The sequence below is a fragment of the Aythya fuligula genome, chromosome 3 (assembly GCF_009819795.1).
Source record: "Aythya fuligula isolate bAytFul2 chromosome 3, bAytFul2.pri, whole genome shotgun sequence".
NCBI classification, from domain to species: Eukaryota; Metazoa; Chordata; class Aves; order Anseriformes; family Anatidae; genus Aythya; species Aythya fuligula.
This window is the reverse complement of record NC_045561.1, coordinates 82,815,391-82,842,627: the sequence shown is the minus strand read 5'-3', so window position 1 is coordinate 82,842,627 and position 27,237 is coordinate 82,815,391. Positions and strand designations below refer to the sequence as shown.

General features: G+C 43.8%; 1 protein-coding gene across 5 annotated transcripts; it reads right to left on the bottom strand.

The window, feature by feature from the left end:
- Positions 1-644: 644 nt before the first annotated feature.
- MYB (MYB proto-oncogene, transcription factor) lies at positions 645-27,237 on the bottom strand. Of its 5 annotated transcripts, none has more exons than XM_032185175.1 (15): positions 27,200-27,237; positions 23,629-23,746; positions 21,930-22,001; positions 21,061-21,153; positions 20,414-20,634; positions 18,680-18,914; positions 17,827-17,907; positions 17,327-17,431; positions 15,742-15,999; positions 12,664-12,806; positions 12,159-12,273; positions 11,947-12,072; positions 11,158-11,268; positions 10,471-10,578; positions 645-761 (listed from the first exon to the last, which is right to left on the bottom strand). In XM_032185175.1, exons 1-15 carry the CDS (start codon positions 27,220-27,222, stop codon positions 645-647), a joined length of 1,926 nt encoding a protein of 641 aa, XP_032041066.1. In that variant the 5' UTR covers positions 27,223-27,237. The 5 variants fall into 5 exon arrangements, with proteins under 5 accessions (XP_032041066.1, XP_032041062.1, XP_032041064.1 ...); XM_032185171.1 differs by having other exon boundaries at positions 17,336-17,431; positions 27,200-27,222; XM_032185173.1 differs by lacking the exon at positions 11,158-11,268 and having other exon boundaries at positions 27,200-27,222.

Here is a 27,237-nt window from a genome sequence, read left to right as displayed (position 1 = left end):
CTAATTAACCCCCCCCAACAGAAACACACAATGTATAATGGTCTAGAACCATAAACAGGATGAAAGAGTATTTCAAGAGGCATGGATGTCTGAGCATTCACAATCTTGGATCAGTTTTCCCCCTTTGCACAGACTAGCGTGTGTAGTAATGCTTTTCACTTCGGTATTTTACACCAATGCATTTTGTTCAGTGATTTAAAATAAATCTGAGTACCTGCTCTTTATTATAAAAAAAATAAAAAAGAAACAAACAAAACCCCACCCCTGGATAGCACATCACTGAAATAACAATACTGGTGCATTAGGTCTGCTTGATCTCAGAAAGTACAAAAAAAAAAAATTACCTGTATTATAAGTCTGCACTTAAGATCATTAATTACTGATTAAAACTTAATACCTAATAATTTAGGCAAGTATCGCTTACTCAAAAAAAAAAAAATCCTCTTAAGTTGGGTGAAATCCAACAAGAATATATATGCTCAGTGACTAAATGCACTTCGTGCTGCTCCCAACTGTTGTACCACAACAAAGATAGGCTTGTCTCCCATTCAATGAAAGTCTTCACGCAGAGGAACAGGAACTTCCCAGCGAACGTGGAGTGTTTGACAACCATAATGCTTCTCCGGAGAAGTCCGTCGGCCCTTTCACATCACCAGAGTCCGGGTTGGGAACGCGGCCATGTACTTGCGCGCCTGGTCGGTCAGGGCCATCTGGTCCTCAATCTTCCCGCAGGACGCTGACTCCCAAGCATTGTTCAGATGCTGAGTTGGAAGGAAACAGTGGGGAGATTTGGGGTGAACATCACGTGAACTGGTTTATTTAAGAGTTGCGTGAAGCTACAGCAGGATGTTGTACCGTATCCACAGAAAGTGACGCCTCAACACAAGAGCCAAAAACGTGTTGTCCTTGCTTCCCAGCTTGAGACTTGAGGGGCAGGCAGACCACACCACCCAGCAAAGCCAGGATTCAAAACCTCTCAAGTTCCCACTGGGTTTCTTCTCTACAAGTCCACATTTACAGCCTCGGCTTTCATCTTTCCCCTCCATTTAAGGTCTAAACAGACACTTTATTTGCAGGTGGACTTTACAGTCAACAGGGCACAGGCAGGTTAAAACCTTCAGTTATGCTTGGTGCAGTAACCACAGAAAAATGACTGCTGAGCCCTCATTCTAGCGATGCAGCTGCAATGCCTCTGCACTCCCTGAACCACCCTGATGATCCCGATGGCCTGACCACAGCTAACAAACAGGCCCGCACTCAAAGCTGCTTTCACCTGTGCGCAGCGATTAGCACGTGCCCATTAGCAGAGCTCCTCTGGCAAAAGAGAAGAGACGTGGGGGGACCCTTGGCAGAAACAGCATTTTAATTATCGAGTAAGCCATTTTACTTCTTGTGGTATTTATGGAGGTTAGAGACACCATTTAGTATAATGTTGAAGTGAGATAAACATATCTGCACAGAAGGCTGTGTGCAGTATGTTTATTTACTCACTACCCATGTGAGATGTTTCTCATTGCCTTGAGCTATAAACAGTAAAGAAATTTCAAAGCTCCTGGAATTTACCAGTATAACACACACACACTTATACACATGTTTTGTTTTATTTCTTGAACTCTTTCACTTACTCAGTCTATCTGTTTTTCCACAGTGAGGTATTCATTAAGCCCTAAATAAAAACTAGATTGTTATATAGAAGCAGTTGTATGAACGCCCTGCATTCCAAAAAAGTACACGGCTGTCCTCAGCTGAAGGTTGCCTGCCAACAAGGGGGTCAAAATACTCTTCAAGGTTAAGAAGGTCTAAGCCCAAAGATCCGCCAACAAAGACAAATCAGGAGACAAAACTGTTTTCGTTTTTTTACAAAAGGGTCAGCTTTGCATTTCAAGATCTACATCACTCAACAAGATAGCCAAAGCCCTCCCAAAAACTAGGACACTGGGTGAAGCATTAGTGGACTGCAAACTGTCTGCTAAGAGCAGAAGTGTCCTGACAAGCCCATTGCTCTTTATGATGCTCCTTCTAGTTGCTAGCTGTGCAAGAGGATCCTTAAACTACGCTCTCAAAGAATGCTCTTCAGACTGTAAACAGTGTTATCTGGGGCGTATGTATAGTCAAAAGGCTCTGCAACATACAAAATGGAGATAGATTTCATTACATGCCCTAATTATGGCACTGGTACAGACACAAGGATGGAGGTTCCCTGTTTTGGAGGGCTTACAGGCTCAAAAGGGACAAAACCAAAGAGCAAGCACAACCAAGATGGGGACAAGCATGCTAGTCCTCTGCGATTCCCTAGACATGGCTTTCTCTTCTCTGTAGATGTTTCAAATGTTGCCTCTGTTCCTGATGACTTTTTGTAGGCAAAACTCCTGCCAAGTTTCAGTAGGAGTTCTCCATGTGAAGGAGAACAAGGTCCAACCTCAAATCATTAGTTTCTGCAGCTTTTTGTGTGAAAGCCACCCCTGTGAAGTGAACAAACATGATACACCTCTTTCTGGTGTTGTTCAGCCTGAGTGGGCTGTATACTTTGTGCAGTGGCTCAGCCTCGGGTACACACCACAGCCAAAACCAGGTGTGACACACTTTTTGTGTGCTGCAGACATGCATGGGACATGCCACAGTTTCTCTTATGTTTTGCTTAAACAGTTTCCAGGGTAACTTTTACAAAGGTGCCTACATCAGCTGGGAACCTGCAACCTCCTACAGCTCCTCAGTGGGACTTATACACTTTCCCATATTATCTCAGAGACATTTGCATCAAGGCTAATGCTTGATATCATTAGGGCTGGTGCAATGCCATCAGTCTTGCACAGAAGTCAGATTTGGTCTGTGCACCTCAAAAGCAATTGGCAGTTCCAAAATATCCATAATTTTGAAGGACAGAAATATGTGTCCAGCTAATGTTTCTCTGTGATCTTCCAAAACTTCAAAGCACTGGTCTAAAGAGGTTAGATCAGCAGTCCCCTAAATAACTGAAAACATATCAGGAAAAGCCCAATTTTTAAAAATTGGAAGTAACTTCAGGCAAGTAGTGTCCCGATTTCATAAATTAGGCTTAATTGTTAGTATCTACACTGAGCTCTTTGTATTAACAGCCATGTGTTTAGAAAAGAAAGAAAAAAAAATCTGTATCCTGGTATCTCCAGCATCTCAGCAGGCTGCTACATGTCACTCATTCCACCTAAAGCCTGGTCTTCATTTAGCCTGATGTCAGAGGAGCAGCAGAAGCTGCATGGGCTGTAACCCCTTGCCCTCTCCCAGGGTGTCCCAGGGTGTCCCAGCATCCCGAGGAATCAGGGTGCAGCTGGCATGGGAAGCGACGGGAGGATCAGTTGGATCCCCAACTCCTGCCTGCACAAAATTCTGCTGGAGAGACAGTGTGGGACAGGCTGCCTCACTGAGTTTCAACCTTGATAATATTTTCCCAGAAACACATTACACTTTTTTTTTTTTTCCTCCTAGGGCAATATATAAAAAGAAACTAACTTTCCAGTCTCACTGAAGATGGCGAATGCAGAATTTGACCCAAAGTGGTGTATTTACTAAAGCAGCCTACTTACTGAGAATTTTCAATTTCATCCCGGGGAACTCACGTAACATTTACAGTAGGCATTTTTAATAAACATATTCTGTGTGAAGTCTTGGCTCTGAGCAGCAAGCACATAACAAAGCACAATGCCTCTGCCTTGCCAGCCCTGCAGCGCAGTGCCGGAGGCATGTGTGAAAGTCATCTGAACGCAAGAAACTCCGCTTCCACTCTTGGCAGGGAGCGCTGGGTCTCACGACCCAGGTTCCGGGGCTGAACACCCGCAGCTTAGGGATCACTGAGTAAAAAGGGGAAGCAAAATTGGAGACTGAGAAACACGTTGTCTCCTTCCATGTTAGCGTCTCAGCGAGTATTGACATGGCTCTGCTACCAGAAAGTATCGGTGCCCTGCAGACAGCAGTGCTTCCCAGACTCATCAGAAGAGAAGAGAACCGGGCAAAAAACTAGGGGCATGCAGGAAAACAGCACAGAAACAGAGTTAAAACACTCCCTTTGGAGAAAGCTCATTTTATCTCCCCTATCACTTTTAAAGGTACAACTCTGCAGATCAATGGATGGAAATGCAGAAGCTTTGTAATTAGAAGCCAAAAGGCCTGACCCCAAACCCACTGAAACTGATGTGCATGTTTTCATCAGATCAGGGGATTCATTCCACTTAAATTCAGCCGTCTAAGAGTGAGGTGTTCCTTTTGGCACCTAAATCCCTAGCCAGTGGGGAAAGAAAGGGATTTCCGCAGTATGATTCATTCCAAATATGTCTTTTATTGGCTCAAAGAGCAGGACACTACTCTTAATTTTGCTGTTAATTAAAAGAATTTAAGCCTTGTCTGCCAGCATTTCCATAGCTGCATTTTTCTCTTCCATGCACAGCAGTTTTTAAAATTAAAACTGGGAGTAAGGGAAGAAGAAGGTATGCTACTGTGAGTTCCCATAGCATAAAATTACAGACCCATGGTACAGTTCCAGCTCTGTTGTTCACCCTGGTTCTTTTTTTCTTTTTTTTTTTTTTTTTTTTTTTTTAACCTCAGTAATCCTACCAGCACATCCTTCTCCTGGCAGCAGGACTACCTCACTTATCCTGTAATGTGCCTTCAACTGCCCTTGGGCAGATGTGAACAGTAAACAAGCTGTCAGAGCTGTAACTGGGATATCCAGTTAAAGCACTTTAAATAAAAACTTGGACCATCTAGAGAAAACAGACAAGAGTAAGGAAAGAAAAGCCTCTGGAAAGGTGCTCTTTAAACTCTCTGCACTCAAGCCTGCCTCTTCATGTGCTGTAAGAGAGTTCCTGCATCACAACACCTTGCCTGAGAGGGGACAGCAAAACCAAACACCGCTGCAGCAGCACCCTGCAGAGCTGGCCAACTGCTGGAAGTGCTGTACGAGTGGCAAAGAAATATTTTAAAAGACAGATTTTAAATCCCCGCTGTGCTGACTGATGTCTTCAGCAAAGTTGCTGGTGTTACATACGTTTGCGTCACATTAGCCAAATCTGCAGAACATGCCACAGAAGAGAAGGCTTGCAACAGAAACTCAGTATTCCTTCCTAAGCACTGAAACAATCAATGACAGTGCCCTAAACAAAGGCTTTTCATAGCAGGATGTGATGTGATGGATTTAATGTATAACTGTTTGGTTTTCCATTCTGTAAGAATGCAGAAGCAAAGGAAGCTCTTCTACTGATCATGAACAGACAGCACAGACCAGCTAAGAACTCTACTACTCCACTCCATTTCCTAAGGTAGAGCACTATTTCTGCTAGTTTTTCTCTGGGGCGTGGGACAGCCTTTCCCCAAACTTTGTGGTTTCTGCAGTTGTTCAGAAATACAGCTTGCTACATGTGCAAGAAAAAAACAGCCAAACTCTTCAGCTTTTATTAAAAGCCTGATACCAGTGCTAGGCAGAGCTATTTGATGGTGCTTTTAAGAGCTTAACCCTGAAGCCCTCACTCAGACAAAACTCCTGTTTGAGAACTATGAGCTCTCTAAGTAAGATTAACGGGGGAGAGATGGAAATGATCTGAGCACCTGCAACTCACATTAGGATCTTTGGTACCTTTCTAGTTTGGACCTTAAGTAATTTTATTTGTATTCACAGATGAGAACACACGGCTGCAAATGGCTGACTGCCAAGCCTTCCCTTTTCTGCAACTGCTCCACAGCTTCTGAAAGCTGAGAGACCATCACCTGCTCGGCGCAGCTACAACTCCTGAACTGTTCACACCCTAAATTCTGCTGCTCTGGGAAGAAAACATGCAATGACCGACCTGTACCTTCCAACCTCCCTTTGCTTTCCTCACCTGAACAAAGCACAGCTCCTGCACAGATCAGGAGAGAACAGATAACGTTGGTGCGGGAGAACTTCACAGCTACTTTTCTTTGCTATGTAAATCTTGAAACTCCCAGGACTTGAACACAGCATGTTTTCCCCTTTCCCTAGATTAAACAAAGCAGAGTATGAGACTTTGAGATCTTCTTGCCTGAAAGAGGCATGGAGGAAAGCCAGAGAAAGGCTCCTCTTGAGGTCTGCTGCTGCAGGAGAGCCTGCTGCCTCGCCTATAAGCTTTGTCTTCCAACTAGCTGTAAATGAAATTCCACAACTTGCTTTTAAAATGGAGAAAATTAAGGCTAATGACAGCTCACGCTCTTGAAAAGGTTAACTAAGTAACTGTTTTAAAATCCTTTAAACTTACTCTTTAAAGAAAAGGGTTACATAAACCGCTGAAAGTCAGGAAATTCGAGCTGAAACGTGTCAGTCTGTGGTTAAAAAATGGAAAGTGACAGGAGCTATGGGTTTAAGAACATTCTCTTTAGCTTGCAGGGCTTTTACCTTGTGTTGTTTCCTTTGTAACTGGGGGAAGAAGATATCAAAGCAGCGCTATTTTCTTAAAAGGCTCCATTTCATGGTGTCTTTTGATAGCCTGCAGGGTTAGGTGGATGGCCTACAATTTAGCCTACTTTTCTAACTGTTAAAATGTCTATGTTAGGATAGTTTGAATTATGTACTGCTACTTGTTTGACTGGCTACAGAACATAATGAGAAATAAAACATAACTTTTAGACAGGAACAGCCAGAAACATAGTTTTTATGTAACCACTTATTTGGTGCAATTCAAGCAAATGCTCTGTATAGATCATCAGTCTGCCTCATACGCTACCCCAAAATCTTAACCCTTGAAAAAATTCCTAGTGAGGCCAAGATCTCCCTGCAGTGAAACTGAGCATGGTACGAGTGACAAAAATATAGAACACCGGTTGTAACTAACTGCCAATATGAAGCAAAAATATTTGGGACCCGTGCAATGCAGTGTAAGACTAATTCCATGCTTAGGCAACACATGGGGATGGCAAGACATCTCCTGTTCCTGCCAGAAAGAGAATATCCAATGCACAACCATAAGATTTGCCCTGCAGGACAAAAATGCAGGCTGAATCTTCACACCTTACTAGAAAGGTCCTACACACAGTGCTTTTACTCCCAGCATTTTACAGAGAAGGGACCAAATGAGGATGAAGCCCAAACTCCTTTGATTTAAGGACATTTTCTCCCCTTGTTCTGGCATGTAATACTGATACTGCCACATTCCCAGTGCCGTTATATCCTGCCCTCGCCTGCCAAATGATGTCACATGCTGTTCCTCTCAAGTGATGGTGAATCACATCATGCCAACTGATACGGTCATCAGCTATCATTTACCCAGTTGCATATGATCAGTTGTGCATCCAAAATGCAGTAAAAAGTATCTTTAAGAGTTTGTTTTGAATGTTTGTAAGTAATCAAACACTTTGGTGAGCTTATGGTTAGCCAAGAATCTTTTTCTTTAAGTAAATGCAGTGCAAGTTACTAAAGCAATGAAAAATGTTGCAGGCTGGTAAATACACTGCTTCCTTCTTAAGTAAGTTGAAATTTAAAACAAAATGGATTTTTAGGAACAAAGTGTATTAAAAGAGTATTGGGGGAAAAAAAAGTGTAGTGTTCTTTCTCTCTTCCCTCTCCATGCACACGTCCCAGTGTGGAAAGAGTGCTATAATTTGTGCTTGGACTGAAGTCAACGAGAATTTGCCTCAGTAAGAATTGTTGGATCAGTCCCAAAGTATTAACAGCAGCAATGTAAACATATGCAGACACAATTAAATTTCACCCCGATGAGTTCCCTGGTGTTTCATTTCTACCTGCATGGAATCGATGGATTTAGTTCAGTGTGTGTACATCCATGTGTGTGCGTGTGAATACGTGTACATGGGCAACACAACAAAAAGCTGGAAAGCATGGAACAGTAACACATTAAAATCTGATCACGTACAAAACGCTACAAGTCAAAAATGAAGCGCAAATACCAGCATTTTCAATTGCTTTGCACCTTTGCACCCTTTAGACAGGCTGTGTACTCAAGATAGGCACACGGCTGCCCTGTGACGGATGGGGAGCACAGGGACACAGCAGCAGCACACCCGTTCTGGCATGAATCAGATCCAGACCACAGCTCTTTTGGTGCTGTATGACACCAAATTCCCCTCTTGGGGCCAAGCAAGCTTTGTTGGGGAAAAAGATTCCCCCTCGCAGCTGTGGCATTAAGACTGTGCAGCAGTGGACACCCAAGACAGCATTGTCCTGAAATGACTGTATTTCATTCTGAAAAACCTGTCTATGCTGCAGACTCATATGCCTCTAACCTCATTTTTTTTTGTTTAGGTTACATTTCAGTTGAAACACTCAGTGTTTCTTCATTGTCAAATAGAATAATTTTACCTTCATAGTGGTACACAAAGAAGCTGCAACTAAGTATTAATTTGGGGGCTTTTTACAGCTGCTTTTTCTTTCAGTTCAACACTTCTTAAACACTGAGATGAGTTGGGAAATCCTTTTTAACTCAGTTCTACCTAAGCAAAAGTCCTCTTTATCCAAACAATGAGAATACCTGACTTTTAGCATGCAAAACTAAAGGTTTTTCCTGACCAAGGACTAAAGAATGGGATCCAGAATAGGCCACAACCTTATTTGTATAAACTTCCTGGGCCAAAATCAGCATGAGTTAGAAGAGTAGGTTAAACAAGACCTTTCGTTTATAGCAGCTTGTAAAGAAATTATTTTTAGATAGCAGGAAACATAACATTGTTATACCCAAGATCAAAAGATCCTACTCTACAGGCACCTCAGATGCTTCATTTTTATTACAGGCAGAGCGCAGGCAACCACCACATAACAGGACAACCTACGCCATAATTCTGTTTAGCTACCTGAAAATTTTGCCCTAAGTCTACTGAGGAGCCTGGGGTCCGGCTGCTAGACATGGCCAGGCACCAGAGAACCCAGGCACTTGTACCCACAGAGTGGGAGCCCTGGGTTGCTCCACCACGAGATGGTTCAAGGTCAGGCCTCAAACGACTGCCTTAAATTCAGGTTGCAGAGAGAGGGCAAGTCTTCAAACCTTCCTCTGCCCCCCCCCTCCCGTGGTGCAGTTCATGAGCAAAGAGCAAATCAGGAAGTGTGAGGGTGAGTTTTTGCCACTGTGGACACCCCCCTGCAGAGGGGAGACACTGACCCTGCTCCCTGAAGCTGTTTTCACCAAAAGACTCTACAATGCAAAATGTAAACCTGCTCCACAGTAAAGTGTAATGTTTCATCCATCCAGAAGTGGTTTGCTTTGTTTAAATTTCAGGATATTTCATTCACATTTCAAAGGGAAAATAGGTGATGAAATCATGGAATTCCTACAAAATAAAAATCCAGTTCTCACACAGGTCTGTTACTGCCATCAGCATACATTACTGATGCTTGAAATGCAAAAACGGGGACATGTGTGAAATTTTAATATCTTTATAATGCCAGGCTAGAAAGGCTTAATCTGAACCAGGTTTCATTCATTCTTTTTTACTGCAAATAACCCCTACTGTAAATTTTAGAGAGAGAGGGGAAATAAAGGTTTAGCCATGTGGACTGTCTTTCTGAAAGTCAGGAACGGTGGAGTTATAATTTCCTTTCTGACAGTGACTCACTCTGGGGAATGACACGCTCTCCCTCAACTCACCCATGTGGAGAAGGGATGTAAAATCACTTACTCATCCACCTCAAAAATAAGGGTTGTAGTGGAAGTACAATTAATCATTATCTACACTGCATTTTGTTCTCTGAAAGAGGTTGGAGGGCCTGATCTGAAGTCTACACAAATTGACAAAAAGGCTGCTAATGACTTTGGTGGGCTTTGGATCAGGCCCTATATAATAGTGATTTATTTATTCAAAAGCATAGCAAATGTATACAACTGCTAACACTTGGAAGAAGCCTACCTGCCCCTAATCCAGCCTGACACCTGTCTCTCATTAAAAGTGTCGCACATTTAATTCATCTCAGAGGCCTCATGATGTACAAGGAGCATTTAGGAGTCTCCTGCATCTCCGGTGTGCTGCCGGAGCTAGTGCAGAAGGAGCCCCGGCTGCACCAAACCTGTGCACCAGGGCTGCTGGAGTCCCTCCTCCTGCCCCAGGCTGGCTGACAAGTTCTGGCCAGCGCCCTACTATCAAACCCTCCTGCTCTCCAAAACAGCACAACCGCGTCCAACAAGTCTGCAGGAAAGAGCCTCCGGCCCATGTTAGCTCCCGCACCGTGCCTGGGAATTGCTTTGGTGAGTAATGGTTGGCGTGGTGTGAAAGCCAGCCAGGGACTATCCCACCCCTGCAACACCAGAGCCTGCTGAGATGCAGCACCCCACGTGAAAGGCTTTGCCACACTCAGCAACCCAGCACTGCTCTGAGCACCATCTCCTTGCATCCACAGGCATGGCGCAATCCTCAACCATGTTCACCTGAACATTCTCCCTTATCCAAAAGCCTAAACTCAGTCTATCAGAAAGCATTAGGTATGTATACATATACACATACATAAAGGACATTTATATATAGACATATAAGGGTATTTTTTGTTACCTGCAGTGGACTAGCTAGTGGCCTGTTCCTAGGCATGGCAAATGTTTTATGAAAACTACCATCCTCTTCCGACACTGGCATTTTTAAAATGGAGCTGGTAAGAAGATTCTGAACAGGGAAAAAAAAAAAAAATGTTGTCAGGAACTCAAGAAAACAACCTGAATTTGAACGTATTAAAAGCAAACCTGGCCTGACTGTGAAGCAAGCAGTGCTGTGCACCGCCACAAACGCATGCTCAGCCTGGGAGCACAGCTCAGCCTGGAACTCCTGAGTGCAAGAACAACAGCAGCACCAAGCAGTCTGGTGGGACAAAGGAAACCATGAACATGCCAGGTCTCCTCTGCACAAAACAAAACAGAGTGTCTTCTTCTTTTCACAGTTTTAACTCTGTGACCCACTCATTTCTATACACAGGCACAGATGCCCTCCACGTGCACGCTTTTTATAAAGACTAAGGGCTTTTTCAGAGACTGCAACTTCTGTGGCCTTCTATACACATCACAGTGATCTAATTAAGAGCACAATTTTGCTTCTTATGTGCTTAATATAGGAAAACAATATGGATGTAATTAGTAATGCCTACTCATGAGGAAGGTCAACCATAAAAATTCTTTTCCTTTTAAGAACTGAAAGGGGTGCAAAACAGAAAAAAAAAAATCATTTAGTGGTGTGAAAGCTCGCACTTACTGGCATATCTTCCATAGTAGGTGCATGTGTAAAGAGCTGAGTGTTCAGGTTTTCCCCTTCCCAGTGATTCGAGCAAAAAAAATTTCCAGCTTTATCTGTTGGAGACTCCACCTAAAAGCAGGAAAGGAACCATGAAAATAACAGTATCTAACTGACCAGAAGGAGATATATCTGTCAGTTGTTTAACAAATCGAACAAATATTCTTCACAGCTGTGCACAACGCATTTACAGTACTTTCTTTTACAGCAACCTTGCTCTTTGTTGAAAAAGATGTTCAAGGTTCTCAAAAAAATCCCCTCCTAATAAAACTTTGAATACTTGCACTCAGCGCTGTCAGTATTCAAGAGTTTAATCCCCTAAAAAGGATTGAGAATATATGTATTTTTAGAATTTTAGTGACAAAGTAATATAATGCAACGTCCTCAAATGTTCAGGTTTCTAAGTCACTCCATGTAGCTTGGTCCCTGTGGGGTTCTTCTATAGTTTTCACCAATATTAGAAAGATTCAATCCAAATTCCTGTCTAATTTTTTTTCTTTTTAAGTTTCAAATGAAAACTGCATTAGAACAGCCCAAGCAAACCCCTGCTGAAAACAGCAGAAAGACTTCTATGGAAATCAATGGGAGATGAATTAGGCATGCCTAGTACACTATATAGAACCGACACTAAGATCTTGGGGCTCACATGAAAGAAAAACAGACACAGCTATTTAACAGAAAATGGTATTGGTCTAAGTTTCTCAGTAAAGAGGGCTGAATTAAATTGCCTCAGGTAAGTTTGCGATTTACCTCTTGTTTGATTTTCTTCAGCAAAGGGGGTCCACTTTCATGTAGCCCAGCCACTATTGCAGATTCCTCCGACTCCTGCTTGATAACGTCCTGCAGATCTTCTACAAGATGAGTCGGAGTTTGAGGCTGAAAGGAAGAAACGTTACATGCAAGTCCCAGAACATCCCTCTGCACTAATATCAAAGCAACTTTTATCATTGTTTCCTTCTTACCAGCATCTTCAAAGGACCGTATTTGATTTCCTGAGCTGCAAGTGCGTTTTTGAATGGAGTGGGTGTTCTCGGAGAGCTCTCCAATATCGACCTCTTGATTGCGGGAGTTCTGAAACTTTAGAAAGAGGGAGAAAAACTTTAAAGGAACATGCTTAGAAATATTAGCTCCTTACAAAAATACATGCATACAGGCAACGACAGCGATAAGACTCTGAAAACTATTTTCCAGCAATCATATACTCCATTTTGCTTTTCTGGAAGAACATCTATTTAACTGTGGCAAGGCAGAATGGCTTTGTTTAAAAAAAAACTTGAGTCTATGTGAATGACAATAACCCATCTCTGAAGTTATTCAGTGAAAGTTTTACTCCAAACTAAGAAAAATCTTAATGTATTAGAGCACATCTCCACAGGAAGCATACAGTTACCCAGAACTTTGGTTGTGTGCAAACCTGAAAAAGTTAACCCTAGTGAATCTGACAACAAAATGTGATTACAGACTTACACATGATTTTCCTTCTGAGTTTTGAATGTCTGGTCCCTGTGGAATGGGGTGGAAACAGCCATCTTATGGCCACACACTGGTGTGGAAGTTAGCGCAGGGTTGTCCAGGTTCAGATTTTCATGATTGGATGAGGTGTTTAAGAACTGTAGGCAGGAAAAGGAAAAATCAGCAAGACCATCTAGATTGCAAGGCTGACTTCTTAAGTTGACTTTATTGAACAGAAGAAAAAGAAACCATTTCTCTCTCACTGCTGCAAGTAAATCTCCTGTCTCTACAATATGGGTAGGTGCATGTGGGGTACCAGACTATGTGACAAAACTGTACTCGGGTCGGAGTACTCATGAAGCAAAAACTAGCATTTCCGGAGTGGGAAATTACAAACAAAATGACATGTCCCAGTCAGAGTTGATTTCTCCATCACTTCAAGAGAAAAATCTTAAAAACCTGCTTTGGATTTTCTGCACATATCCTGTAATTAATATTAAGAGCAGTAAGGTAAGTCTTACCTCTTGCTTGAGGTAAGAACCAAGTGAAAAGGAGTAGGGGATGTTTCAAAAAGAAACTCACAGGAGATGGGGCTAAACTCCACAAAGATTTATTAGGGGAATCGAGGAATTTTTGAAGTAGTAAATAAAGCAGTTATGCCAGTAAGCAAAATTTCCTATTATCTCTCTCTCTCAAAACAAAGTGCTCCACTGTCACAGTATAAAATGAAAACTGCTGCCTGTGATGGCTGCATGGAGTGTTTTGGAATGGAGACAGCTGACTGAAAAGGAGGCAGTGGTAACAGTCTGGAGAAAATTGCTTTTGCACGAGTTCTACTTAGTAACCTAAAATGTGGCTTCCATTTCTAGTGTCTACAAATCTGTGAGTGTCGTGGTATCATTTCACTGGGCAAATGATTTATGATTAAGATACCTAATGCATAACTGGAGATATAGTGGGAAGTCATTACTTGCAATCTTCTGGTAACCTTCATGCAATAGTGTTTCTCTGACTGTAAGGACTAACACCAAACCAAGGCAAACACAACAGAAACAGACAAACAAAACCAAAACACAACACTTTTAAATAGTGCCACAGCTGTGAAACAAAGCAACAATGGACAGGAATTTCAAAGTGCACACCAGGCAATTTTAAGAGGCCAATTTTCTCCTCATTCCTACTCCACCCCACATGGCTGGTATTGAGGATGGCGAGCCACGATTTGAATTTTCTGGTTGTTGTCAGTTTGTCTCACAACCTGAATGCTATTTAAATGCAGCTTGGGGTTTTCTATGTCAATGTGAATCATACTGTAAGTGGACAGAGATGGAAAGTATTACAAATGATCAGAAATGTTAAACTCTGGTAGTTGAAGGAGTTAACAGCAAAAGCAAAGCAAGCAATTGTACTCTCCTACAAAAATGATCCAAATCAAGCAAACAAACAAACAAACAAAAAAACCCAAGCCCCACAGATGAATTTAAAAGAGAATCAACAGTTAGCTTGCTGGTGATCTGAACCCAGTGGTGAAGACTAGGAGCAGTGAGAAGATTCAAACACAGAGTGAAATCAACAAGCACAACGGCAATTAGTCATTTGTTCCAAGGGATTAGTTTCTAAATTGTTAACACTGCGGTGACTTTTGAGAGTTAGTAACATCTGTGCAGAAGTCTTGATCTACCTGCGAGGGAGAGAAGGGCAGGCTTTTGACAGGGGAGCGCTTAGGAGTTGAGCTGCTGCCGTCAGCCAGGACCAAGGCGCTACTGTGGCCACTGGCTAAGGGGCTGGAGTGCCCTCTCCTTTTGCGAAGAAGCACCCACGGAGCCGGGCTGCCCTGTGAGGCAGACAAGGACTTTGGTGAGCCAGGAGGGCCCTGACTCGACAAGATTTTGCTCAGGTTTGTGGTGGGGTGTCCTGGAGGTCTACATGCACTGGCCGCTCTGTGCTAAAGCTGTGCGGCTCTGCCTGAGGGAGCTTTGCTAGCCGAAGTGTCTGTGTCTTCAAAGAATTCAAAACTGCTGAGATCACCCCATGATGAAGGATCCTGAAACAACGTGGGAGGCACGGAGCTATAAGACAGTGTATAGTGCCACCTCATGAAAATACAGCGCTAGGATATACCAGTAACCACCACCAGCAAAGTCTTTCCCAATTCATTTCCACTTGACCCTGTTTATTTGAGTAGTAATAATCTGATGGCTTTTGTGTGTTTTCAGTTGATACCTCAAGCATATCGAGCTATCACCCTAACAGTGTTGCTGGCAACTGAGCTTCTAAAGAAACAATGAGTCAAATGAGGTCCTTGCTATCTGCTTGTCCAGCATTTTCTGCAGGGTACAAAGACAGAAAATCATTACAGAGAAATGAGCACCTTGGACTCTAAACCAGGACTGGTCTCTAAACCAGCATGACTGCTCTGGACATGGGGAATGGGACATGGCACTGCGTGAAGCAGCCATCTCTGCAGCCGAAGCAAGGTGCCACCAACAAACCTATTTCAACGCACACACACGGTTTCTTGGAGACCATAATGAGAAAAAGCCGTGTCAATGTCACTCAGCTACCTATAAGTTAAAATCCATGTTTTCTTCACATATGCCAGGACAAGCTCCTTAAGCCCTGAGAAGCAGCTATTGATGCTACAACAAAAAGTTTTAGAAAAGGATGCAGATACATCAGCAGCCACACATAAACCTACAAAATGTGTCATTTCAAATATCAAAAAGTTTTGTTTCAGTGCTTAAAATCTTCCACAGTGTCTCTGATTTTAGTTTAAGGAGATGTAATATAGTAAGAGTCTGTTTCAAACTCCTATTGTGTATTTGCTAACAATCACACTCCCCATACCAAGATGCAGCAGGAAAGGGTGACACCCACAAAAAGCACACGTTTTCACAGCTGGGGGCTTCATTTATGAGCAACCATGTGTTGTTATACAGAAGCTAAGCTTCAGATCTCACAGCAGTTAGAAGTTACTCAGAAAAACGAAAAACAAAAACAAATTAAAAAAAAACACTTTTAGGATGGTCCCAGTTCCTCTCCCCTTACTCCTTGACCACACACAAATTCACCTGAGGAGGCAGTTCTACTTACGGAGTCTATTAACTGGAGTGTTTCTGCAAATTCTAAGAGATTCTTAACATTATCCAGGATGTTGCTCTGGTGAACAATCATGCACCGTGCGGGGGATGCACTTTCCTCAGGTAAGCAACCATGATCCACCGGTGGAGATGGAGTACAGTGGTGGTGTTCCCCCAAACAGGAAACAGGTGCATTGTCACCACTGGTCCTGGTATTGTCAGCAACCGTGGTGCTGTGCCAGCCGGGGTAGTTGGATGTGTGGTTCTGTGTCTAAAAGAAGAAGGAAAAAAAAAGAGAAAGTGGGGGGGGGAAAGGCAGAAGGAACTTAGCAATGAAATTGCACAAGGTGTCAGATGCTACTGGAGGAAAGATAAAAGTAGTTGCATCATCATCTAAAAACTTATGCCTATGAAACAATTGTCAAGATGTTTCCTTTCATCAGTGCAAGATCTTGTTTTAAGTAATATCAGCATCTTATTTGTTATCCCAAAGTTACCTCATAATTTACTTCCAGGATTATGAGCATGGATCATGACTAACATGTTATCAATTCATACTGCATTAACTCCAAACAGTTCAAAAGCTGTCTGCAAGTCATTTTCTGTGAGAAGCAAGAAACGGCAGGATTTCCCTAGTGAGCACTCAGCACTGTAAAAGGCTAAAGGGTTTAGAGTTAGAGTTGCTTTTGTTTGCTTATCTCCTTTTCTTCTTCTATCCCTGTCTAACGCTACAGCTTACACCAATGCAATGAAGAGGCTGTCAAATCAACGTGGTTAGGAAAGCAGAAGAACAAATTAACAGAAGTTTCTTTCCAGTGTGATCATGCAACAGAAGAAATTGCAAAATATTAACTAAAGTTAAAAAGTGGCCAAACTAACGTATCATGCATGCAGTTGTTTTACTATTAATTTAAATATTACCCAAAAATAGAAAAAAATATATATAAAAGAAACTGCTGGCTATCACCTATCTTCAAAAACGATTTGGGGAGATTCTTGGCTTTGGTGATGGTGTTAAATGACTAAGTAAGGTTTTTCACATATTAACATCCAATGGCATATACAACAAAGTGTTAGAATTCAGTAATAGCCAGCATTTGTTCCACACATGCAGTTATAAAGGATCTAACACTATTCGGAGAAGTAAAACGAACTGTCAAACATGCACCAGGTCTGAAGCTTACAAAGTATAAAACATAGCTGAAGAGAAGAATACAACAGAGAAGAAAAATCTAATGTACAGGCACTACATTTTCATCACATGAACCATTGCACACTTTCAGAAATGCAGATCCTATTGATTTAAGATCTGTGGGATTTTTCATTTTAGTATGATCATCATGGTTCCAATATTATGTAATATTACAGAGCCCAGCCCTGCTCCCACTTTGCAAAGTAAAATACCCGCAAATTGATTTTTTTTATCGAAGAATTTACAAGGCAGATACAGAGTATACATGTGCTATGTTTCATCCTTTTAAAACGGAAATATAGAGCCTTGATTAGTATCGAAGGCAAAGGGGGAATAAAAAGTTAAAAAGACAAGCACTGGGGTAATGCTGCTATCCCTCCATCCAAGCACACAGTGACAATCTTACTGGTAATGCCTGCTGCCCTTTCAGTTCATTCTCAGTCGACATTAGTAGCAACTCTAATTCCTTTATTCGTTTTTCTTTCTCAGGGTCTTCATCATTATAGTGTCTCTGAAATTAAGAGTTAAGGGAAAAGAAAAGATAAAGGTCTGATAGGATGTAGCAACTAAAATGCTTATGGCTTGCCGTCCTGTGGTTATAATAGCCAAATTAGACTCAAAGATGCAACAAATGTCAATTGTGTTTTCCACTATCAAAGTCCCTGCTGAATTTCAGTACAGACATTTGAAATGGAGAAAGTGAAAGCTACCAAACCAGAAGACAACTATTGTGTGTTAAATTCACTTCAGAAAAAGCAATTATTAGCCTTGTCAGAACTCCCCCACCTTCCCCATTTTCTCTCCACACATATTACATTAAAATGTTTCCTTAATGTAAGATGTTTGCATTTTGACTTAGCAAATGTTTAACAAATTGACTCTCAAAATGATGTTCAAATTATCTACCTGAATAGCTGCAGCAGCTGGCTGAGGAACATTGACAATATTTACATGCAGTGCTACTGGATATGGGATCTGACCAGGGACCTAGGCCAAAAAAACAAAAGACACTGTTATCTGCCGGCACTGTGAATTTGTGTTAAACAAAAATTTGCCTTTAAAATTTATAAGATATGGAGACAAAATAGCAAAAAAATCCAAAAATATTTACAAGCAAAATAAACAGCTTTTAGGAACATGACAGTGAGCATTACAGAGGAAGAAAGAAAATTCATATGTGAAGTATGTACCCTTCCTGAATGAGAAAAGATGAATAATTTATAGACGCATTTGTAAGATTTTTCTAAATTGAAGTGAAAATGCAAAAGATGCAATTTATTATCGTCTAAAACTCTACAATGTGAGTGTTTAAAGCAGTGGGCTGTTTCATTATTAATCACTAATAGGAAAGGAATCAGATTAAAAACAATACTTGTTTACTTGGTTCTGACAGGCAACCCATAAACAGAATATGACTGAAGTGAACGTGGGAGATTTTGACATACAAGACAGAATTAACCAGATTCAACTGATTTTCAAAATGCATATATATTCACCACTGTAAGAAACAGTACTCAAAACATTCCCATTGCTTACAATACACTAAAAACGCTAAACCTGATTCCACCACCTGAACACCAGCAGTCAATTTAAAGTGTACGTAGACCCATCAGTGCTTAAGTCAAAGCCATCCCTGCCTGACCTCAAACACGTCCTCAGAGACCAGGAAAAAACCCTTCGCTCTTTCTGGAATTAGATACAGCCAAATTGCACCCACCCGTTAAACACAGCAAAACAAAAATGTTTCTTGGGAGCTTACATTCTGTGTCTCAGTGATGTGGTAGTAGGGGTAGTCACTGCCCAGCGGGGGCTGGCTGGCCACTGGGAGCTGGGCAGAAGGCGGGTTGTGAGCAAAGGCCATCAAGTGGTTGCTCTTCTGAAAGCCGGTGGCTGCCGAGGCGTGGCCAGCTTTGGAGGACTCCTGCAGGTAGCCCTCCTGCTCAACCTTGCGACGCATGGTGGAATTCCAGTGGTTTTTGATAGCGTTATCAGTCCTGCAACAGAAACACCAATGTTAAAAGTGAGGGGTGTTAAAAGCAAGTGCTTCCAATTCAGACTGAGGTGAACGGGCAGGAAACTGCTGTTAGCATTTCTGTTTAAACCTTCAGCCCTTCCCTGACCTTCCTCCAGCCCTGACCTTTACAGACGCCATTCTCAGCCTCTCACAAAAGGCAGGGAAAAATACATATGGGGTAATGTTGTTTATACACTTTTTGAAGTAATCTCTAAGCCTGAAGTACTCAAACTATGAGACATTAACAACTTCAACTTCACCTCTTTCTCATGAGGTGAGGTGACAGAGAAGGCCAACAACCCTTTGAGACTGTCCTGAAGACTGCCAACAGCATCTTTGTAAGTCTTACTGTTTTATTGTGTTCCATTGCTGGAAAGAAAAACTATGGAGCACAGCTAGACTAACTCCCAAACAACTTTCCAATTGGCCACCTAGACAATGACAACATTGTCCTATGTACGCAAATCCAGTAAACAAAGCTGTTGTGATTTTTCTTAGCTGCAGGGAAACTGAGATTCAAATTCTCAAATACATGAATCAGAAAAAGCAAACTTAAATTCTGTGAGGCTGTAAGAATACACTTAGCAACAGGTCCTCTACTTGAAAAAAATCACCACCACACGATACTGTTGACATTAGTATCTGTGATGTGTGAAGGCTACAGAAAAACTTGCCAAGTGGCAACTGTTTTCTTGTTTTCTTCATGAAGGCAAAAAAAAACTTATGGAATGCCCATTTAAAAGGATCTCAGGCATTACAGTTACATCTTGAAGATGTTTTGCCAGGAATAAAATGGGAATAAAAATGGAAAGGGAAAACCCTCTTTTGTTACATTATTTGCTTGACTACACTTGATGTTGAGTCACTTTTACTACAGAGTGTGTAAGACACTGATTCTCTGAAATTGCACACAGCTTGTGCATATATTTTCAATGAGACAAGTATGTCTATGACTCTAGTGTGAGAAAGTCATTTTCTCCTATGTTATACATGGATTTTTACCAGGTGAAAACTGGATGATTCATGAGCAATTACAAATGCTGAAGCAGCCTTCTCTTAAACCATTCTGAATAAACAGACGGGATGTCACTTTGCAGGTATACCCTTAGCTGAATGTAAAGTTCCACTTGCAGAGTCTGATCCTTCACTGCTAAACCAATTGAAATCTTGTCGATTAATTGAAAGCACAAAATAAGACTGCACATACATTTAGGAAACTGTTGTGGTCTTGCTCTACTTACTGCTTTTTTGACTATGGCAAACATTAAAAGCACATAAAAATATCGAACTGTTCCTTGTACTGACCAAATAGTACAGTTCCCCACCGAGACAAACACACATTGATGTCATTGGCTTGCCACGTTCTGATTCCAAAATTTTTGATGTATAATGTGCAGGCCGAGGCAATTGAAACAGCCTGCTCAGACCTGCAGCTTTTCCCTTTTTTCCTATTTAAAAGCTGAAGGTATATATCATTACCGTCCAGGCAGCAACTTTGCAATTTCTGCCCATCTGTTTCCCAGTCTCTTGTGTGCCTGGTAAATAATTCTATCTTCCTCTTCTGTCCAGGAGGTTTTCTTCACTTCTGGATTCAAATGGTTGTGCCACCTCTCCCTGCACTGCTTTCCAATCCTTCCCTTCAAATGCTTAGCAATGACAGACCAGCGCTTTGGACCGTATTTCTGCACGAGTTCTATTACCTTCAAAGAAGGACATAAAAACTGCCTGTATTTAATGATGCATAATGAATCAATGAATTATTTTTTTTTCTGTGGTGGGGTAACAGTTTCAACAACATTTCTCAAAATTGCCAAGGTAAAACTAACACATGATTAAGGTTCCCCATTTCCCATTTACACGTTTACCCAAAAGGAAAAAAAATCTGGCAATAATTAAGACATTTCTAGATTGCATTTCTATGTGACAGTGCTGTAAAGCAACATTAGTTAATTTGTGTAGAAAATTCAGAAAGCACTATGCAAACAAATACTCAACATTGATACTAAAGGATCAGTCCTGCCTCAGACCACATTACAGCTGAGACCACTGAAGTCTCTAGGAGTTTTGCCCCAAAACACAAAATCCATTATTAAGGTATTAATCAGATGGAAAGGAAAACTGATTACCCTTTGATCCTCCTCTTTAGTCCATGGACCTTTGATAAGTTCTGGGTTTAGTACTTTCTGCCATCGGTGCTGGCACTGAACATCTGTCCGATTCTAGTGAAATGTAAAACATGCAAAGTAGATCATTCTTTGAAAAAGATGAACATAGACTGATAATATTCTTATCTAGGTACACTTGTGCCCGACATATTCCACTGCCAACTACAATGACTAAACACGTGGGAGTTTTGTAATTGAACTAAAGACATGTGAGCAGTACAGTAGGTCTGTACTGTACTAAACATTTAAGACTTGGGAAGTCTGAGAAGATGCTGAACTATCAGCTTGCTCACTGAATTTGATAATATTTCCATAGTTTCTGCAGTTATGACTGTATTGCCACAACTACACAAGCTGAATCTTCACCATCTGGTACAATAGCTGTTTTCACATGTAGTATTTCTACAGGAGCTGATACTACATGTAATAATACTACATGTAGTTTTCACATGTAGTATTTCTACAGGAGCTGAAGCGTTCACAAAACAATTATTTTCTAAACCACTCACTTATAATTCACCAAAGCTACTTTTCCTTTGTGCTAAGACATTTTGTTTCAGTGTTATATTGACCATCTACTGTGCAACATCTCCCTACCCCCCACTGTAGCCTGTTTTATGTTTCCCAACCCTTTCTGAGAAATGCAAGGAAAATGAAGGTATGGGTTTCCACAATATTCTAACCAAACTTCTGAGGTCCCCAGATGCAGAGGTTTTATATCTTCTGCAAAAAAAAATGAACTATGAAAAGCCACTCCCCCTTCCCTTACTTGGAACCCTCTGATAAAGAGTTGTCACTAGAACTGGAAACAGAAACCAATGTCCACCTACAGGAAGGAAATTGGCTATGACTTTCCAGTCTTCTGTGCCGTTCTGCTCCACAAGCTTCTTCAGTTTCTCATCCTGAATCATTAAAAAACAAAACAAACAAACAAACAAATATAATTAATATTGCAATCTCTTACAATGCAAATGAAATGTATTCAAAAAAGTGTCCCCTTTTTAGCTCTTTATGCATCTATTTCTTTTGTTTGTTCGTGTCCTGAGAATAAGGAGAGGTGGTCTGTACTCTTCTCATATTTTTAATTACCTAGATCAGGAGAAATTGATTTTGGTGGGCTCTTTACTCTTTTCTAGGAGAAAGACTGACTTTTTCTGTGCTCTTGTTTGACGTGCATTGTACATTCCCATTTTACTGCTCAAAGCAATGTAACTGTTACTCTAGTACTGGATTTACAGGAGCGCATGGATGTTTAGATGCCAAGCATCAGAAAAACAATGAAATTCAGTAACACTCAGGCACCCAGCTGTCTGGAGACCTCTGAAAATCACAGCCTCAAGCTTTAAATGTCTTGCAAGTAATGGGAGTTCCAGTAATTTGCTCATTGCTGGTCCGCGTACAATGAATGCGCAATAAAATTAATGGCTCCTTTTTGCTCCTGATCGTTGTGAGGGAGTTTTGCATACTTGCAACAGCAAGAAATTTGTCCCAGTATTTTTAATAGTAAGGCCAGAAATATAGACCCTGAAGACAAAGGAAAGCAATGCCGTGTCCTGGGAAAGATCGAAGTCGTGCAACACAAGAGAGAAGTGCCCCAAGAGATAAGAGGAGGGCAGCGACCCTCCCTTTCCCCCATTAGTGCCTCTCAGTCTGTTCCCAGTTCATGTGACAGGAAAGTGGCCATTGGACTACACTGCCATCCTTTCCTCCCACACTGTATCAAGACCACATCCATCCCTGCAAGAGCAGGCTATGATTTAAAAAAATAAAAAACGCTTACAAGAGGTGACCTGCCACTGTTTATATATCAATATAGGTTGTCAGAGAGAAGAAAGTCAAAACATAACTTAATAACTGTATTAATGTATTTCACAATAAGCTCAAACCAGTTAAATGGCCACAGGACTTCCACCTGGCGAAGGAGTTTGATACCAGAATTTATCTGGAAAGTCAGCACAAGGGTACTGTGACTAAGACGCATTCTGACCTTCAGAAGCCAAACACATTCTGAATGCTCAATTTTGGTACCGCTGGGTTTCTTTCTTCCAGCTTTTAATTTATTTCCACTCAGAATCATAACACTGCAATTAAAGTGCAAATTTCAAGTGGCACAAAAGGACTGCAGCAGTGTCTGCCACAGTTGTTTGCTGCTGTGGGACACTGAGAACACGTCAATCCTCACATGGCAACCATTCTCAAACAAAAAGAGGCAGCGCTAACAACCCAGCAGTGCTGCAGGTGACTCCTGAGCTGTTTCTCCAACAGGGATTGCACTGACTCAAATACCTGTAACATAGACCTTGGTGGACATTTAAAAAAAAATGGTGCTTACAGATTTTATTTAAAAGAAAACAGTGGTCCTCAAAGCTAAGTAAAGCACTGAATGTAACTAATAGGTGGAAAACATCCTTGTTCATGTGCTTGGCATTGTCATTGAAGTTGGCATGCAAATAAGTACTCAGAGAAGAACGTGATCCGTGCTCCCTCTCCGGCTTTTCACACACTGGAGATGAATGAACTCATATGTACCTCTTCACGGGTCCACCTGGTTTTTCCTAGGTGACGTTTTCCAGTCTTAGGAAGCAGACCATCATAATCATGATCGTACATCTCGACATCTTCTTCATCATCATCGCTACTGTATATACTGCAGAAGGAAACACAGGGAGACACAGAGCGGAACATGAGGACTTGAGCTGCTTAATTACAAAGCACACAAAAAACACTACAATCTTTACAAAGGTTACACAGATAAAAGTTTTAAAACTTGCACAACAAGATTTTGTTCTGCATTCTGTTGTTCTAGTATTCCGAACTGGTTCTGCTGTTTTTGGTATCCACAGATACAAGCAAAGGGCTGGCAACCTTCTTATTACTGTGCATGTTTAGACCTGCTCATACTGTTAGATCAGTGGTGAATTACACATTTGGCAAACTTTCAACCAATGGAGGTTTCAAATTAAAATACAATGTTTGGGACAATAAAGAGAACTAGAGGCTGTGTCCATTACACAAGTGCATGCTCAAAATCTAACTCATGCCACACGTTCTGAAAAATATTAGGGGGTTTTTATGTTTAATAGAACAGATAGCGCTACTGTTCCCAAATAAGATAGACTGTGTGCAAATACAAAAAGCTGACCAGTAATAACATTGTCTGAGATTATCTTTATGGACCCTATCTGTGAAGCCAGAGGTTTCTCTAATTAAGTAAAGCCAGTAAGTGGTAGCATTAACATGTAATAAACTAATGTAAGACGTGCCTGCCATTTATGGGTCTAGACAGACAAGGGCCGAGGACGAGGATATTTAATATCCTGGAACCAACAGATGAATGACTGAGCCATCTTATACTACCCAGTTTGCTAACTTAAAACTTTATTACCTCTACTCCATTTCTAAATACCTCGTAGTGTTTTTGAAATACTCTGCTACTCACCTAATTCATGACTAAGGGATTTCCCCAGAGGCTATCCATGGGCAGAAAGGACTCTATTACTGCTTTCACAAACAGCTCTTGCTCTACCTCAGTTAACTAAAGGAGCGTTTTGCAACAAGAGCTGCCTCTCTGGTGGGAAATATTTTATTTCCAGTTTCTAAGATATGAACAGCAGTTTTGACACTTTAGCTGAGCAATGGAAACCACAGTGCTAGAAAAGGGACGATGCTATGCTATCTATGATGTAGCTGACAGTGGGGTACGGTGCAGCATGCTTAGGTGTGACTGAGACATTCAAATCAAGTCGTTTTGTAATAAAACAATCCACTGTACCCTCCGCCAGGTAACCACCGGGCATTGTTTCTCCTGTTATCCCGTTGTCAGGAGATCACGTTTTAAGTCGAGGCACGGACTGTTCAGCCAAGACGCCAACACCTCCCCAGACACAAGCTGCTGAGCGTAGACTCTCCGAAACTACGCGGGGCTAATCACGCCCTCAGCCCTCAGGCCTGCGGCATGTGCCACAAACCTTGCGTGTGGCAGGATGCTTTCCGGAGCCCGCTCTGACGCCAGCGGCCTCCCCCCTTGCCTCTGCGGGGTGCCCCTGCCTCACGCCCCGGTGCCACAGCCCCACAGCCTGCATGGCCCCACAGCCAAGGCAGCCCCGTGGGGCCCGCACAGACGGCGGGTTCGCTTTTCGGAGCGACACGCGGAGACAGCTGGGCGACTGCCCGGATGCCAAAGGAAGCTCTGCGGCTCCGTTTCCAAGTATCGGTTTGAAAACGAGTTTCGCAGGCGGTAAAAGCACCCGGGACGCGTCCCGCAGCGGGGCACGGCCATCCCGCCGCGATGCCAGCGAGGCAGCCGGGTTATTTAAATAACCGGGGCCTGGCGGGCACAGCCGCGGCACGCAGCGAGCCCCGCCGTGCTACCTGTGCTCTCCAGCAGGAGAGAGGGGCCATAGGGTTTAGGGACGCCCGGCACCTTCAGAGGAGCACCGGGCGCTGGGAGAGCGTCGCTTTGCGCCTCTGCCCCCCGCCCGCGGCTGGCCGCGGCAGGGGGTGAAGGGGGCAACGGTACGGGGGAGGGAGAAGGAAAGGAAAGGAAAAAAAAATAAAAAAGGAAAGAAAAGAAAATGAATGAAAAGAAAAAAGAAGGGAAAGGAAAAAAGTGGAAAAAGGAGGAAAGGGGGAAAGAATGAAAATTAAAAAAAAAAAAAGAAAGAAAGAAAGAAAGAAAGAAATGGAAAAAAAAAATTAAAAAAAGGAGAAAAGGGGGGGGGGCGGAGAGGAAATGACTCGCCGCTGCTCCCGTGATTGAAGGAATTCGGGCAGCGGCCCCGCGGGGCAGAGCCCGCGCCCGCTCCCGCCGCCGGCCCCGCTCCGCTCCGCGCCCCGCGGGGCTGCCGCAGCCCCGGCCCCGGCCCCGCCGCCCCCGCTCCCCCCGGGGCCGGCGGCCGAGCCCGCACCCGGCGGGGCCCTGCGGGAGGCGCCCGCGAGGCAGGCGGCGGCTGCCCCTCGCTGTCGGGAGAGACAGCCCGGCTGATTCATAGCCGGCCCCGGCGGCACCCCCCCGCCAGCACCGAAAGTACGGCCCGGCGCTCGCCCGGCGGCCCTGCGCCCGCTCCCGCACCGCGAGCCCCCTTTTCCCTTAGGGACGCGCCCCGAGGTCCCGAATGCCGCCCGCAGACGGGCAGGGAAAGGCGGGAGCGCCACTTTCTCCCCTGTCACACGCAGCCCGGCGGGAGGGGAGGGGAAGCGGGGAGGATGCCGGGCTGCAAAGAGAAAGAGAAAAAAGCCTCCACGTGTCCGACCCGCCGTCCCCGGCTAATTAGACAACAAGCCCGCACTGCGCGCCCGCCCCGCAGCGGGGGACGCGGCCACCCCATCCATCCATATCCCGTCCCGTCCCGTCCCATCCAGCCCAGCCCGCAGCCCCCGGGGCGCCGCTGCCCCCGGCCCCGGGCACGGCACGGCACGGCACGGCACGGCATGGCTCGGCACGGCATGGCACGGCACGGCACGGCACGGAGCGGCCGGGATCGCCCTCGTCCCGGGGAAGAGCCGCGGGTGACAGCTCCCGCCGAGCGCCCCGTCGGAGCCGCAGCTCCCGCAGCCGCCCGCCCGCGCCGCCGCGCCCCGGCATGTGGCGAGCGGCGTGTGCGGGGAGAAGCCAAACCTGGCGGGGCGCAACCGCACCGGCGCTCCTGACGGCAAAGGGACCGCGGCTGCAAAATCAAGTCAAGAAGAAGAAGAAAAAAAAAAAAAAAGGGGAAAAAAAAAAAAAAGAGTCCAACCCCGCGCCCGCCGCCCACCTGCCGTCCCACCCCGCCGGCACTGAATGAATGAATGGGACGGGACGGGACGGGACAGGACGGGACGGGACGCGCTACCTGCGCCCGACATCTTCCCGGTGGGCAGCTGCGGGGCGCAGAGCCCCGCCGTGCCGTGGGCACCCAGCCCCGGTCCCCCCGGCACGCGTGGGGGGCTCGGGGCCGCCCGCCCCGTCCGGGGGCCGCCGCTTTGCCGGCGCTTTCGGGGCGGGGGGCGCCGGGCGCTGCCGTGCCGCGGGGTGCCCCGGTGCCGGGCGGGGGTCGGGGGTCTGCCGAGCCGCTGCCCCCCGCTCCGGGGTGTCCGCGGCGCCGAGTGACAGGCGCGTTACCTGTGCCGGGGTCTCCGGGCCATCCTCGCACCGGCCGC

Coding starts and splice junctions, on each gene's coding strand:
- MYB (XM_032185175.1), bottom strand. CDS start 27,222: ATGGCCCGGAGACCCCGGCACAG. Junction 20,635..21,060: donor CTAAAGAGGAGGATCAAAGG/GTAATCAGTTTT, acceptor CCTTCTTTGAAG/GTAATAGAACTCGTGCAGAA. Junction 12,807..15,741: donor CACTCCAGTTAATAGACTCC/GTAAGTAGAACT, acceptor TCCTGCCTACAG/TTCTTAAACACCTCATCCAA.